This window comes from Mugil cephalus, chromosome 17, assembly GCF_022458985.1.
Source record: "Mugil cephalus isolate CIBA_MC_2020 chromosome 17, CIBA_Mcephalus_1.1, whole genome shotgun sequence".
Classification (NCBI taxonomy): Eukaryota; Metazoa; Chordata; class Actinopteri; order Mugiliformes; family Mugilidae; genus Mugil; species Mugil cephalus.
The window spans coordinates 2690697-2706202 of record NC_061786.1 but is presented as its reverse complement, the minus strand read 5'-3'; the positions used below and the strand labels follow the sequence as shown (position 1 = coordinate 2706202).

Below are 15506 nucleotides of genomic sequence, written 5' to 3'. Positions count from 1 at the left end.
AAAAAGATTAAAAACATGTAATTGTTAATGGAATATTAGTTACCACTAGGTTCGAAGCCTTATCTGTAATCAGAACAGACACAGTGTTACGAGTTTGACTTCTTAGAAACACTCCTGCTGTCTTGCGCACACGCACATTTACCCACACGCCAATCTAATGAGAGCAGCACAATATTGGTGCTTGGTGGGTTAGGGCTTTAGAGCGGGAAGAGGGAGCAGTCACGAATGACCAGGCACATATTTTGACAGTAGAAGGCCCTTTTACAGCTACCTCCCGCACCAGGGGTTTAATTTTTGATGGTATGAAACATAGCACAGGAAAGCAATTTGAAGAGCAATCAAGGTACACAAAAGGGACATGGAAGCGAAACAGATTAAGGAGAGAACAGAGTGACTGCCCTGGCCTGAAGTGCTGTTGCACTAACTACAGAGATGCCAATGCGTGAATGGGGGCCGTGGTAATGATATACATTGGAATCCTTTTCTGCTTGTCTTACGGAAACTGTTGAAATACTGTGAAGTCCTATTCAAATACTCTCAACATTATAATGATTACAGAGCTCAACGATGACAAAGATTTGCAGCATATACCAGCAGTAACAACAGCAGCAAACTGTGGCATACACACCACTTATCAAAAATCCATGGTAATCAGCCACTACCCACAGGAAGAGAGACTGTTGACAGGCTGAAGAGACAGTGGCAACAGTCCACTGTCTCTGTGTTGGGATAAGACCTCGGCTGTGGGCTCTAATGAACACCAGTCTGTAGAGATGCTTTCACATGTCTGCAAGAAAATAAGAGCATGGCTACTGAGATGCCACATCAACACTTTGGGTGGGTAGAGCTACGTGCCAAACAGGGTTAACACACTCCTCTCCCAGAGTCTCACTCTTAATTGGACTTGAAGGCACTGTCAGGTCCAATCGTGATGCGGGGGTGCAAAGCAGAATCTGCTGAAGAGAAACCTGCCAGATCTGGTGTTGGGCACGTCCGGGGAGAGGGGGGAGGTAACATATGGGGCAGGAGTTTCACAAATCCCAAAGCTAGGTTGTATTTTTGGATCGTGTCTTAAGGAAAGGCATAATTAAACTAATGCTATGACTGGTACCAGAAGGTGGAATTTTGAATTTGTCAAGTAAGCCATGAATGTGGGTCTTTTAACACTATAAATAACAGTTTGTTAGCAGTCTTTCTGTAGCTTACAAAATAATAATGGCCGTAGCTTTAGTGATTTAGCGATTCAATACTCTATGCCGAATAGCTTGGTTTCAGCCATGCTCAAGTTCTTCCTGTTCTTATTTTTTCTCTTCTGTAACAAAATCCACCTACGGCACTTCTAAGGTCATTAATTATTGTGTAAAATCTTGTTTGGACAATCTGTAATTGTTGTAGCAGCAACAATTTGTGATTCAGGAAGTGACTTTTTCTTGGCTCAGTCGCAAAGGAAAAAGAAACTTATGACAGGAAAAAAATTATACTGCACATAAGCCACCGTAAAGCAATGAATTACTATTGTTACTAGGGAAAAGGACATGTTTGTTTGGTTAGTTGGTTTTGTTACTTTCAAGAAGGAGTCACTAGAAATCTTAGAGCTAATGATATAAATCTTCTTAAGAGCATGTGGTGAGTTTCTAAAGCTCATGTTATTTCCATGGACATTTTTACAATATGATAAGTTCTCTCACCTTGCCCTTGATTCTGCTCTTCTTCTTCTTCTTCTTCCTCTCCTTCTTCATAGTCCACCTCTTCTACGGCTTCCTCTTCCGCCTCCTCCACCCTCTCTTCATCACCTTCTTCTTCCTCTTCTTGCTCCACCTCTACCTCCTCTTCCTCCTCCTCCTCTTCCTCTTCCCCCTCTCCATCCCCTCTCTCCACCTCTCCATCCTCGTGCTCCATTTGTTCTACATTGTAGTCCATGTAGCCTTCCACCTCCTCCTCTTCCTCCTCCACTTCACCCTCTTCCTCCTCTTCTTCCTCTACGGCTCCTTCCTCCTCTTCTTCCTCCCTGTCGTCCATGTCCTCAGTTCCATCTGTCTCGTAGCACTCCTCCATTGTGGAGTTGTCCATGTCATCAAGGTAGGTGCTCCGCTTAGGGGATGTTTCCAGGGTTTGTCTGTCTAGACTCTTTCTCTTCTTGGCCAGAGGACAGCCGTACACACTGGAGAGGAAAGATAAAAGGGCAGCTGTTAGCCATTGGGTGTTAGCAGCAGCTGTCTATAAATGCTAATGTGTATTTGTACCCAGACCTCTGTGTTAAAGTAATGTAGTTTACAAGCTATATCTACGAGGAATACAATGCAACCAGAAGGACAGGAACAGCCACTTAATGCAACCAAAGGTCTTCTGCGGAGAAAAATATCCAACTTTCCTTAACCAAATTAATTAGATGTGTTCTCATTAGCTGTTGAACAATTATAATAAAATGCTCCATTTATTCTAGAAAACAGTTACAAAGGAACTGAATCTCACTATCGCCAAAGAAAACAAAGCAGAGCGAGTTTATTTTCACATTAATTTATATTCAGGTAACATCAATTTGTTCTTCAGGCAAAAGAAAATCACTGTGCATATCCCGCAAACACTTGGTTCCAGACTGATATGCCCTTGTTCTGAAGTGAATCGAGTGCTGCAAAACTGCTTGTCTGGAATTGACTGCAAGGGGGAAAAGACAACCTGTGGGCAGATTAACTCAGTCTTGCCAAGGCACCTCGGGTTTTAATGTATTCGTTGGCTCCCCAAGGCAGCACGGGGGACAGATCCTAATCTGATAATCTGATAATCTGTGTATTTGCTCAGGTTATTGATCACAGGGTCTTAATTCATTTGATTCATCAAACCTCAGAGAGGCCCAGACAGCTAGCTAACCCCCCTCCCACCCCAATGTAAGCTGCATGTGCGCAATATTATCTGCACTTTGTATGGTTCTGAGTGGATGTGCATGTATTGTGGCTGTGTGTACACGTTTGGCACCTCTGAACAAAAGTACAGACACAGTCAGAATTATGATGAGTTCTGCTGAGTGTTTTGGCCATCAAATAAACCCCCTGTCCAGACTGGAGTGTAAGAGAGCTAAACACGCTTTGGGCATGTTCACTCGGCTGTGAAATATCCCTGGCTCCTATTTTTACAACCTCTGGATGTTTCCCCGGCTCTGCACTACTTAGAGTAAGACCTGATGTGAATGAATGGTGCAAGACTATGTGCCACTGTGAGCAGCTTTTGTGGTGGAGCAGCTATGGGAAAAAAAACCTCATCACAGTGGTTAGGTGCTGTCTGGTGATCTTAGATACCCATTTTTGTTTCCTCTTTTTAATGTCAGTGCGAACCAACGTACAATATCCTATCCATCCTCCACTCTCGCTCTCTCCTTTCTCCTCACGTCCATCAGTCAGTCAGGGCCCAGTCGGCTGGCAGGCTCAATCTCGCCCAGCCCAGGGATTCCTTAATGGTCTGACCCCCTGCACCTCCCACAACCAGGGGCCTCATTTCATTAATCTAAGCCCACATGGAAACTCATTCCCTGCCTGACAACCTCTCCCCCAGGGCAGTGAGAGGGTATGCGGGACAGTGAGGGAGGGGGTTGGGGGCTGCGGCACAGTGATCAATAGTGCTTGTGACCAAACATCTCAAAAGCACATTAAAATGCCACTCATCCTGGCCTCTCCGTTCCAGGGCCCTCTCCAAATAAATCAAGGGCCAGTCCCAGCAGGTTAGCGCCTGCCAAGGCAGGCGGGCTGGCAGGAGAGGAGGATAGGTGAGTGGGTGGAAGGAGGGGGAGCATGGATGGAAAGAGGAAGATTGAGAAGTGGTGTGAATGGGAGATAGACACAGGTCCTCACCCCACCTCTCTCTCTCTGTCTTGTGGTCCTGTACAGCAGTCATAAGCCAGCATTTGCTGTCAAGAGTTGAGCCACAGCAAAGCTCAGCGCCTGACAAGGATTAATGCGACTACACCTGAATCACTCGTGGAAAAAAAAAAAAAAGGTTGTTCAATTGCTATAATTGCTTTGCAACATCAGCTAATGGATAGCAAGTAATAAATGCTGGCTTGTGTGGTTTTCATTGTATTTTTAAAAGGAGTCAAGTACACTTCATTATTTTGGGTCAGGATTGTACAAACAAAGATGCCTTTTAGCAGAGACTGAACGCGCTCTGAAACCTGACTACGCTGAAAGTTTCAGCCACAGTGGAAGGCATTTAAAAGCTCACCCAAAGCAACTACAGAGCATCTTATGTAAATGACTTGTAATCACGCTGGCGTTGGAGGGAACTGCATGCAGAACGACGTGGGTCTCATGTGTCCTCTCGTCCCTGAGCTGTCAGGCTGTTGTGACACTGTGAAAGGTGTGTTTGCCCTGACGCTCCTAAGCCCCACGATGACTAAGCCACAGGAAGCCTCCGCAGCCTGGCCATCCCACGTTCCCTGGCTCCGTCGCTGCGTGACCTTGGCTGCAGCATTCGTCATCGCAGGCGCTGCATCCCACTCGCTTCACTTGGCAATTAAAATTCCATATATAATTAGGTGGCATTTAAATTGAAAAGAGACGGAATTCTGCAGGCATTGTGGAGAGAAGGGGGGGAGAAACCATTGTTATCATCCTAAATTTCCCATTGCTTTGTCACCCCGCAGAATCACAAAATCCTCCAAGAAGAGTGTGCAGTCTGAGAGGTAGCAATCAAAGAAGAAAAGAGCTTCAGATCACAAAAAGGCCACTTCATATTTTGTGGAGTGGGCATCCTCGGCATTATAAGATGGACCAAATTTTATTACAGCTTGAACAAGTGACCCTTAAATGCAGGAAAAAAAAAACTTCTGGAAACGTTATACAGAGAAGGCCCCAATTCAGGAGCATTAATGTGAGGCTGGGGAGCGGAGCGGCAGGAGAAGGAGAGCTCCGGTTTGGCTAATTTTGTGCGACAGTTGAGCGACTGCTAGAATGCGACAGCGTACCACGGTGCCTTTATTGGCAGTCATATTAGCGGCTGTTCGCAGCAGGGGCAAAAGCTTTAGCCAGTCATTAGCATCACACACTATTTATCTCCTTGACACAAGGATGAGGCTGCTGTTGCCTCTTCCTCCTCGCACTGACGCTTTTTTCCTTGACTCCGTTCTCCCTCGTCATCCACTCATATCAGCTGCCATTCTCTGTTCTTCTTTGTTTTAACCCATCATAGTTTCCTGCCATGCATCCACTTGTTCCAACTATAGTTTTACAGTATATATTTCCTCATTCCTTCACTCGCGCAAATTTCTCTCTACATTTCCGTGACTTATTCTTTCCGCCTTTTTTCAATATTTTCTCCCACCTCCCCCCTTAACCTCAGTTCACTGTAGCCTCTCTTATTTTCTCCACAGAGCAGACTAGAGATGGAGGGAATGCACCACCTCTGACTGTGCTCCCTATCCAGCAGGAGGATCTATAGACACGTGTGGCAGAGCCCTGTCTCCATGGTGATACCCTCCTGAAATCCATGAGGGATTCGCCATCCTCACAGCCAGCCAGTGAGGAAAAATTAGAGAGAAAGGCAGACGGGGAGAGAAAATGAGAGGCGGAGAGAGAAATTAGAGGCTATAGGAGCGAGACAGATGGGAGAATGTATGTTTCTGCGCATGTTTGCATGTGTGGTGTGTGCACAAAACTGGGAAATATAAGGTGGAAGAGTCGAAAAGGAGTGGAGTTTTTGTGTGTCTGTGTGTGTGTTCGTGTGTGTGCGAAAGAGGAGAGAGGATCATTTCAGAGCTGTCAAGCTTCTCCCGCTAGCAGGGGAGAACAAAAGACAGTGTCTTGGTGCAGGAGGCTCAGCACATGGCAGACGCTGCAATTTGGGGCGTTTTCTGGCGGCTCAGGCTCCAGCTTGTGCGTATCAGCTGCTGTGGTCCATTCACACACTAACACATTCACACACACACACACACACACACACACACACACACTGACAGACTGTCCTAAAACTCATAAAATATTACTTCATAGCTGTGGTTTTGAAATAATCCTTATTCTCAGTGAACCTGATATATGATGTGTGTATGTGAATGTTTATGTGTATGTATTTCATGTCCACTTGGATTTACACATTTAAGTATAATCACTTCATGCTTGTTTATATATTTCAACAAAGCACTGACATCCCAGAATCAGCATTTCTTGACAGCACAGTCGTTTATTTAATTTGTTTTGGACAGTCCATACAGTGTTGAAATTGCTGATTGACTGCAGGCCCAACAGACATGTTGTTCATCTCACTGGTAATAAGCCTACTGTTGACCAGTCGCTGTTCCAGCCGACAGCTAATAGCTCCTGTCTCAACCTAAGTCAAATACTTCACAACTTGCATTTCCTTTCTGCTAAATGTTGGCACTAGTTTTTATCCACGGCACTGCTGGTGTCTTTACCACCTATTCTAAGTCTTCCTGGAGTTCAACAAAGATGAAATCCAGTACAGTGGTGAGTGTTCGCTCTAGTGGGCAACTAACATCGTCCTACTTTTATTTTCATTCAGCAAGTCCATCCTAGACCACAGCTGCCAAACCTCCCGCTTGAGGGAAAGCACCTCCTCACAGGTTGTTTGTGCGCCTTACTGATAGTGTCCCTATCAAGGAGCTGGAGTGCAGGTGGTGGGTGATGTGAGAACAAGCTGGGAGCATTAAAGATGGGATGAGGCAACTCAGGACTGTTCAGTTTTTGCCAGATATAGAGATGCCAAAACTCTTCAGCAGATTGTGGCATGTGATAGAAAGGTAGTAGAACATTTAGAACTTTATAGCAACATTATTTTGTTATTTGGACTAGAGCTTTGAACATTTTGCCCTATAAGCAAAATATCCCGAGGTTTTGGACTCTGTCTTACAGAAATCAAAGGATTTGGTTGTGGCCCCTAAAAGGCAGGATTTTTAAAGTTATTATAATTTTTTCAAGAATTTTGTTAGATAATAAACTATGAACTGCCGAAGAAAATATCTGTCAAATTAATTTGTGAAGAATTGTTAACTGCTGCCCTAATATCTTGTGGTAATACCAAGTACCTCAGGTATGAACTATAGATTTTTAATGTGGTGGTTCAGCACATCAAAGGAATCAAACACTAGAATACTGATATGTGTATCATACAACTATTCTGCATAACATTCAAGTGGAAGCTTGAGCAGGTAAGCTCATTGCGCAGTAGATTCTGGGGGTGTAATGCAGCTATCTGTCATCCTACAGCTGAAATCACTCCTGGATTAGCCAGGTAAGGAGTCTCTCCACCGGCGTAATGACTTCAATCAATCACCCCAAGTCACAGACGCACAGAGAGGCCAGCTAGTTAGCTGCTAGCCCATCAGCCGTTTGGAGAAAGATTCCTGCCCATGGCTTGTCTATTTGTCCGCGTAGAGCACAGAGGAGCTCTCGTCATAGCTGTTTATTTGGAAAAGCAGATAGAGACGAGCTCATGTGGATGAATAGAAAGGTTAATTGAGCCGTCAGCAAAATTCTTCCCTTCATTTTACTTTATGTGCCTTATAGTGAATAACTGTCAGCATATTAAGCATATTCTTCTATATGGCTGAAATAAAGAAATAATTATTGTTTTATTGACTATTACCATTTATTGAGTATTTTCTCAATTAACGATCCAGTTTCTGCTCTAAAATATTAAAAAGTAATAAAAAGATACCATTATGGTTTTAAAAACCAAAGGTGAATACTTCAAGCTGCTAGACCCATCAGAAAGTCGTGACAGTACAAAGTGGTGATAAAGAACTTTTCTTTTTGTGAACATTTTCAAAGGTGTACATCTTCAGTAGGAACCAACAGGTTTATGGCTGCTCTTTTTATGAGATTTGTTGACAAAAACAAAACCTACCAGCCTCTTCCTTTACTATAAATCTGGCATAGAAAATGAAGAGCTCGCTCTTTATGTGTTCCATTGGATTCCTACTCTGTGCCAGTTTCACTAAGCCCTATCTCCCCAGCAGAGGAGGAGGGCTTTTTGACATTGACGTAATTTAGTTGGCAGCTGCTCCGAGTGGAGGGCAGGCCGGGGGTAGGAGGGGGAGGGGGGGAGCAGGGAGGGCATGTGTGGGGTTCGGAGGTTAGAGGTCAGGATGTGCCAGGGCCTGGGGCTGGCCCTGAGCAGCTGCCCGCCCCCTCACACACCCTCAGCTCCCCTCTTCATGCCCATGTCCCCCTGGCACGCTCCGCGCTCACCGCACATGATCTGTTATTCCCTTTGATGTCTTTCCTCAGGGAGGCAGTTAAAAAAAAAAAAAAAAAAAAAACAGAAGAAAAAAGAGGAGGATGGAAAAAAAGCATAAACACCACCTGTTTATCTGACGCCGGGTGATGTCAAAAAGGTAGTTTGCAGACTTGTCATAATATGCACAGGGGGCAAATAAGGGGGAGAAATTACAAAGGGAAAATAATAAATAAATAAATGGCATCCGAGAGGAAGTCGCATTAGTGTTGCCACTGTACATTTGGCGGTGCTGATTTTGAAATCCTTTCTAAACCTGTTTTAAATTGCATTAGCGGTTTTTGTGAGGACAGAATATGCAGCAGGGGTAAAGTGCTATTACACTCCTGTACCAAGAAAAACACATAGTATTGTAGAAGGCAGCACACTGATGATATATTACGCTATTATTACAATAGTAATTGCTTTTGCACAAGTCAAGGACCAATCTATGTCCAGCTCCATCATACTGGTAAACTGATAACTGCGTCAGAGCCTAACTGAAATGAACCCCAAGGCTCCACACGCAGTCTAAAGTGTATAAGCTAATGACAGAGCTGACACATCCAAACAACTCTGTTCTTTTCACCCTCAGCCCACACTGTCTTTTTGGTGATATAAAGCTTTCCCATTAAATATGGAAATTTCTGTTTCAGTGACAGATACTTCACAGAGGGGGGTTGATGGCATAGACAGTGTTTTTTTGGAAGGGGAAGTGGCAGATTTTGATTAATGCGACCTTATCTGGTTGTGCACATGGAGGCAGAGGGGTTCCTGAGCTTGGCGGGGGTGGATGGCTGCCTGTTCTCTTCTTCTTTTTCCAGCACTCTTTCTCTGCTCTATTTGAAACGGTTTCTGCATTTTTGCTGCTGTCTTCTCTCCATTTTCTCCCTTTTGTGCTTCATGCAGTCATTCTCTATGTTTGCCTCAATGTCTTGTAGTCACTGTGTTCTTTAAATTCATACGGCCCTCTGGAAATACTGTCTGAATTTTTTCGCCCTCTGTCCCCTCTTACACTCTTCAGCCTACTAATATCTATATCCCCACTTTCGTTACCTATCCCACTTATCATTTGCCTGTTTCTGTTCACCTGCTCATCTCCATGCTGCTCCATTCTATCCTCAATTTCTTACCATGCACTTTCCTCTCCTCTCCTCTCCTCTCCTCTCCTCTCCTCTCCTCTCCTCTCCTCTCCTCTCCTCTCCTCTCCTCTCCTCTCCTCCTGGCGAGAGTGAGGTGCAGTGGTGCTGCTTCGCCCTGTCGTTCCATCACCACCTGGCCCAGTTCCAACGCTTTTAGTGAGAGCTATCTGTCAAGCTATGAATAATACAGGCCCAAGGCTGGCGTTAGCTTGCTAGCTAGCTATGTGGAATCCAAATGAGGTCTACAGCAGGAAGAGAGCACTTGACTTTTAGCTCGCTACCACGCTCTCCCTACCAAGACAGGCAATTACTCAGCCCACAGCCCCAGCTGCAGTCGTGGCAATCATAAATGCAACCCCTCACATCCCCGTCTGCACACTACGCAGACGCGCACACTCACACTTTGCATATATAAGCAGACATGCACACTCCGTCGCCTGATTCAAATAACACTGAAATTGTCTATGCAGAGACACAAGGTCCATACAGCTTTCTTGCCATACATGACAGAAAATCCATAGCACTATATTTTCTAGCAGTGAAAAGAAAAACAGTGCGGAGACAGAAATGTTCCATAAAGTGCGGAGTAGAAAACCAAAAGCTCAGAACATCTTTGACAGTGTTTTGGAGGGTAATGATGAAATCGGGACATTAATTGTAGGTGGAAAGTCCTTCCACAAAATATAATAGCTTGCTATAGAAGCAAATAAGCAGGTGTAGAAAAAATTCCAAGACGGAACTCAGTAATTTAACATGTCTGATGAGGCAAACTTGAAGCTAAATGACACGAAAGGAACTTTTTCTGCCACTCTGGTAGTCTATATTTAAACTACCACTGAGCTACAGAGCTCTAGTAATCAACAATGGGGCTACTTCATCATGTCTTATCTGTTGATTAACGGCAGACACTACGTCCACCTCTATCGCACTTGTTCCACAGTTCTGACAGGAGGCTGAGAGGGCTATCACATGTATCAGGTATGACACATGTATGGTCGCATAATTAGCTTTGCACTGAGGCATCCTTAGGTGACAGTGTTAACCCATCCATCATTGCTTCTAATCATTGGTTGGTGGAGTGTGGGATGTAATTACAGAGTGCTAGGCAACGACAGGCTTCACAGGTAAAAATAGTCATGCAGAATGAGAGACTTCTGTATGTGTTTGGCATGTGGGGTGCGTGCACAAGGTGTGCGCGTGTGCATGTGGGCGGGAGAACGTGTGCGTTTGGCGGGGGCTCTATGCATGTGGATGCCTGCGAGTATTGAGGTAATGAGATCTAGTTAGTGATGCTCCAGAGTGTCTTATTAACAAATAATAACAGCACTCCTTTGTTTTTTACCTCTCCTCCCATCTATTATTCACACCTCACAGATTTACTCATGATTCATTTATAGGAGCATCTTGTGCAACCTAGAAACTTAATGTCACCCAAACAATCACTGTCAGATGTTGCTGTGTGTGAGGGTTTGTACATACTGTAATATTTCTGGAATTGTGCGCATATGCATTTCATTGCTCAGTGGGAGAACAGAGGTTTGTCCACTCTAAATATATCCGAAATTGGACCAACAGTATTCACAGCATCAGTCCCACACTGCTCTAACACGACTGAACAAAGCTGGGACTTCTGCAATCTATCTCTACTTGTCTATGCACACACAAGTGTAAATGATAGAGTACTATTGAAATAGATGAGTCGGATCTTGGCGGATCAGAAACGAGGGCTGTAGTGAGGCCATTCTGCCATTCAACCCCCCTGTTGTGAAATCAGCATGACGCCCTGTGTACTTTAGCTAGATTCTCTTTCCGCTGAAATTGCCAGGTTGGAGAGAGGCACTCAGCTGGGATTGCTGCTCTACATGTGAAGTAGGTTGTGTGTGTGTGAGGGCTCGGGATATGTGTGTGGGGCTTGTACGTCCACATTTTTGTCGGCACACATAAAGAGAACCCATGTAGGTGTGAATGTCCTGCATGCGTGGAAGTGTGCGCGCGCTGCCCTTTTGCTTCTGTCCCCTCTTTTTCACCAGGTGAAGAGCCTCTTTTGAAGGCTCTGCTCCAGTCGAGGGCCCTTGAAGGCAGGTTGGTAGCACTTTGCCCAGATAGAGGTAAACCTACAGTACATGTCTGTCTTAGCAGCAAACACTTACTGGACCATCAGACAGTAGCCACAAGTGGTTTGGCATGAGAAACGCTCTATGCGGGAAAAAAACATCCACATCTGCATTTGCTGTGACGTACTGTAACCTTCTTTTAACTCCTTAAATATTAGTTTTGTTAAAGTAAATTTACCAAAATCTGCTGGTCAAGAGAATATGAACATATGAACTAAAACACAGCATAATACAGGAAGAGTATTTAAATTCTTCCAGGAAAGACACAACATTTAGAGGATACAGGTTATTATTATTTACTTTTTTAATTTTTTTTTACAATTTTTATAAAAGAACCAAAACCAACAGTGTGTCTTCATCCTGTCTGTGTCTCTAATTGATCAGTGCCAAAATAAAATGTAAAAACAGGACATTTTACCAAATATTATTCAACAAAGAGCAGATTGTCTATTTCTAATGAACTGTTTCACCTGCAGATGAATCAATATTCAGTGTTCTGATCTAGTATATTGGGTATTTCCTGCAGTACAGTAATATATGTGGGACTTTTGGAACAGGAAAGACCCTAACCCACCATAAACATGGATTGATATGACAGTAAGTATTTGATTTAAAGTGATCACACTTCATGGCTACTTCCTGTTGTTGTTTAGCTGCTACTTGGTACACGTACACCTAATAAGGCTCATTGTGCCTCTCTGTTGGTAGCTTGCTGCTCTCCTATCAGCCTGAGTGCATTGAGAGCATGACATAGTAGGGAAAGCAGAGATGACTGTGATCATGTGTGTGTGTTGCGTGTGTGTGAAAGAGAGAGAGAAAGAGAGAGAGAGAGTAAATAGCATCCCAACTGCAGAGATGGCATTTAAGTGTCTCTCCCTTTGCACTCCACTAGTACTGCAGACCCATTACCTCAGTGTATGCCTTTGTGTGTCTACCAGCATCTGTGTGTGCTTGTGTACGGCTACAAATGTATTTCCGAGCCATTCCTCCAATCATCTCCATGCTCCCACGCGACTCACCCTCTACCTTTCTGTTCTGATCTTTTTCTCATTCATCATGCTTCTTTTCCTGTCCTCTTGCCAGAGGTCTTTGCTAAGGTGTAATTTAGCTCCTGCTGTTCTCTAATTTCTGCCTTAGTCGGGGGGGGGGCGTGGCTGGCCCCCTGACACCATGGATACAATCTGTCAATCATTTCCCACGGTCAGGAAATTGCGTTCAAAGTGAGAGTAATTATTAAGTCGGCCCTGTGTGGGCTGAATTGAACACCCTCTCAGTCTGGCGCAGAGAGAAATATGTCTTCGGAGGCAAGGCCAGGTAGATTTGTGGGTTTTTCATTGTTGCTAAGAACAAGGTGAGGGCTCTCCTCATTTCACCTTTTGTCTTGTCTAATCACTTTGCCTTTCCTTTACTTCTGTCCTCATTCTTTATTCATCATCATCAAATCCTCATATATTCTGTTAAATCACCATAACCCTCACTATCCGTCTTCAGTCCTATGCTAACAGGGAAGGACAGACAAAGGAAAAGCTGTTCAAAAAATGCTTAGAGTAAAACAAGGGTTGTCGCTTGCTGTATAAATGCACACATTTTTTTTTCACTACTGTAATCTGTAATATGAATCAGAGGTGGCATGACTTAAAGCAGGAAGGCTGAACCAGAGGTCAAAGGACAAAACTAAAGGAATGTGTACTTAACATAAGCATGTTCACTGTGTTCTTATTTGTTTCAGTCTTTGAAAAGGTAAAATCAAAACTGACGAGCAGGAATGTTGTAATGGTTGCTGTGCCTTGACCCTCATGGATAAGTTACTAGAACCTACCTTAAAAAACACTTTAGTCTCTGGTTACCTTTCTATTCCACCAAAAAATTTAGAATTCCTTTCCCTTCCTTCCCGATAATCACATACCTCCGTTTGTCAGCATATTACTGGATAAATTATGTGAATTTTGCCATTTGTATACAGACTGAAAGCAAAAACTTTAAATAGCATCAAGGACATCAGTTCCCACGATACCTTGCACCAAAATTTGCTTACAAGATCCTGTGCCACTTTAAATTAATGTCAGGCACAACTTCTTTCTGTAAGCATCTTAGTCCATCACCTATATCGGTTTTGACTACTCTGCAACGCACTGCCAACCAAGTCTTGTTAGAACAGCCACCACATGAATTACCTGTTAACCTTTGTTCACAGACAGATAAGTCAAACTTAACAAGATGTGCTGCTGTAGCTGAGTGACTTCACCTCTGACCCTGAAGCCCGTACGTATAGGACGGTTATTATAATCCTGTCACTTTAACTGACATAGGAGCAGCATTCAAATCCAGTATGCAGATGAAGACTGGGGTGATTTATGCCTTGTCAAAGGCCAGGATTACACTCAGAGCAGTTTACAGTTACAGTAACTAATGTTGTGTCAGTTTTTATACGCTTATTCATATTGCCAAACAGTTCATTTTTACTTTCAAGAGAGAAATGCAAGAAAGAACAGGACAGGTTTGCTGGTAAAAATCTGATGAGGCCGGGATGACCCTCCACATAGTGAGGAAACACCACACACTGCTACTAGTTGTGTAATGATATGATATTTGGAAGTGGCATTAATGCCCAGTAATTACTTCAGGCAGTAAGCTAGCAGACCTGGTATGCTTTTACTACTGCTGTGTTTGGTCGTGGAATGACAACTAAAGACAACACTGCCGTCCACACTCATAAAATACATATAACACTTTAAGTATTGCTGCTTGACAGGCTTGTCAAGCTTAGTTACAGCACAAAGGGACAGTATGTGTTCAATTATGTAACTGGATCATATTATGGTGCTAAAATTTCGAATATAAAAATACAAATGCTGTTAATCCAAAACCATGGATTAGTAATTGATGTTAGCGTGTTGAGTGCACATACTCACATGAGGACTATACTGTATTTAGTTGTGAATCTACACTAACCTCCATGTGTGGATGTCTACAGAGTCTTATGTCATTTACAGGGCCTCTGAGGGTATTCAAGCATTCGAAGCTTGTGTGTGTGAAAAGAGGTGGAGGATACGGATGGGGCTCTGACGTCTAAAGGCGGGGAGAGAAAAGGGCTGGGGGGGGCGGGCTAATTAACATATTAATGACCCCACCTTCCTACAGCTTCTGTCGGATAGTCCATACACTTTGATAAGTATGCAAATGAGAGCCGCACCATCTGAAGAGGGAATTAGCTCTGCCAGAGACAGACTAGAGAGGAGGGAGGGGTAAAGAGGAAGGAAGGAGAGAAGGGAGGAAGGCGCAAAGGAAGGAAAGGAAAGAGTGAGATAGGAAGGAATCTCAGGCGAGCTGATGAACTCATATCTTCGTGTTTGTTTTAGTTGTTTTTAATTATCTGCGCAGTGGGCCAATGTGTGTCTGTGTGTGTGCAGTATTAGACAGACAGGGATGGAGACGAAGAAAAAACACCAGCGTTCACGTGCTCCTCAGCTCTCAGATCAATACAGCAGTGCCTGTCAAGTCTTCAGCGATGTGCAGAATGGCTGCAGGGCTCAGGCCAGTGGGCATGCGAGCTGAGCGGTGGAGGGTGAGGCAGGCAGCTCGGAGTAGTGACCCCGAGCAGACAAGGGCAAGTAATTATAACGCACACTGATCTCGCTTGTTGTATCATCGGAGAGAATGGTGGCTAATAAGGATGAGGGAGAGCACCATGGGAAAGCGAGTGTTCGCACGTGGGTGAGACAAAGGGGAAGGGAGAAAAAAAAAGGCGGACTATATATGAATGTGTGGATGTGCACGTTGTGAGCCAGATCTGGGATATACAGACATGCTTGCCACGTTCCACAATTATGTTGAATAATTTCATTAACTTGATCATTTCCTGCCCGGCCATGATTCCACCCTGACATTGGCAATTAAAACTGCGGCCAAGACAATACACCTCTTTCATTCAGCCAGTCAGTAACAGAGGACAGCCTTATGTCTTTTGTATGGAAGCAGAAATCTGACAAGGGAGAAATGAGGGGCTTTAGCCGTTATCCACCTTACTTAACAG

At 44.0% G+C, this 15506-nt stretch overlaps 1 protein-coding gene across 10 annotated transcripts in view; it reads right to left on the bottom strand.

Moving 5' to 3' along the window:
• The window catches only part of myt1lb (myelin transcription factor 1-like, b), an 86245-nt gene that overhangs the window by 30144 nt on the left and 40595 nt on the right, over positions 1-15506 (bottom strand). For all 10 annotated transcript variants that reach the window (XM_047611511.1, XM_047611510.1, XM_047611512.1 and 7 more), the window contains one exon: positions 1689-2161. In XM_047611511.1, coding sequence (XP_047467467.1) covers positions 1689-2161 — 473 coding nt within the window. The remainder of the gene's footprint in view (positions 1-1688; positions 2162-15506) is intronic.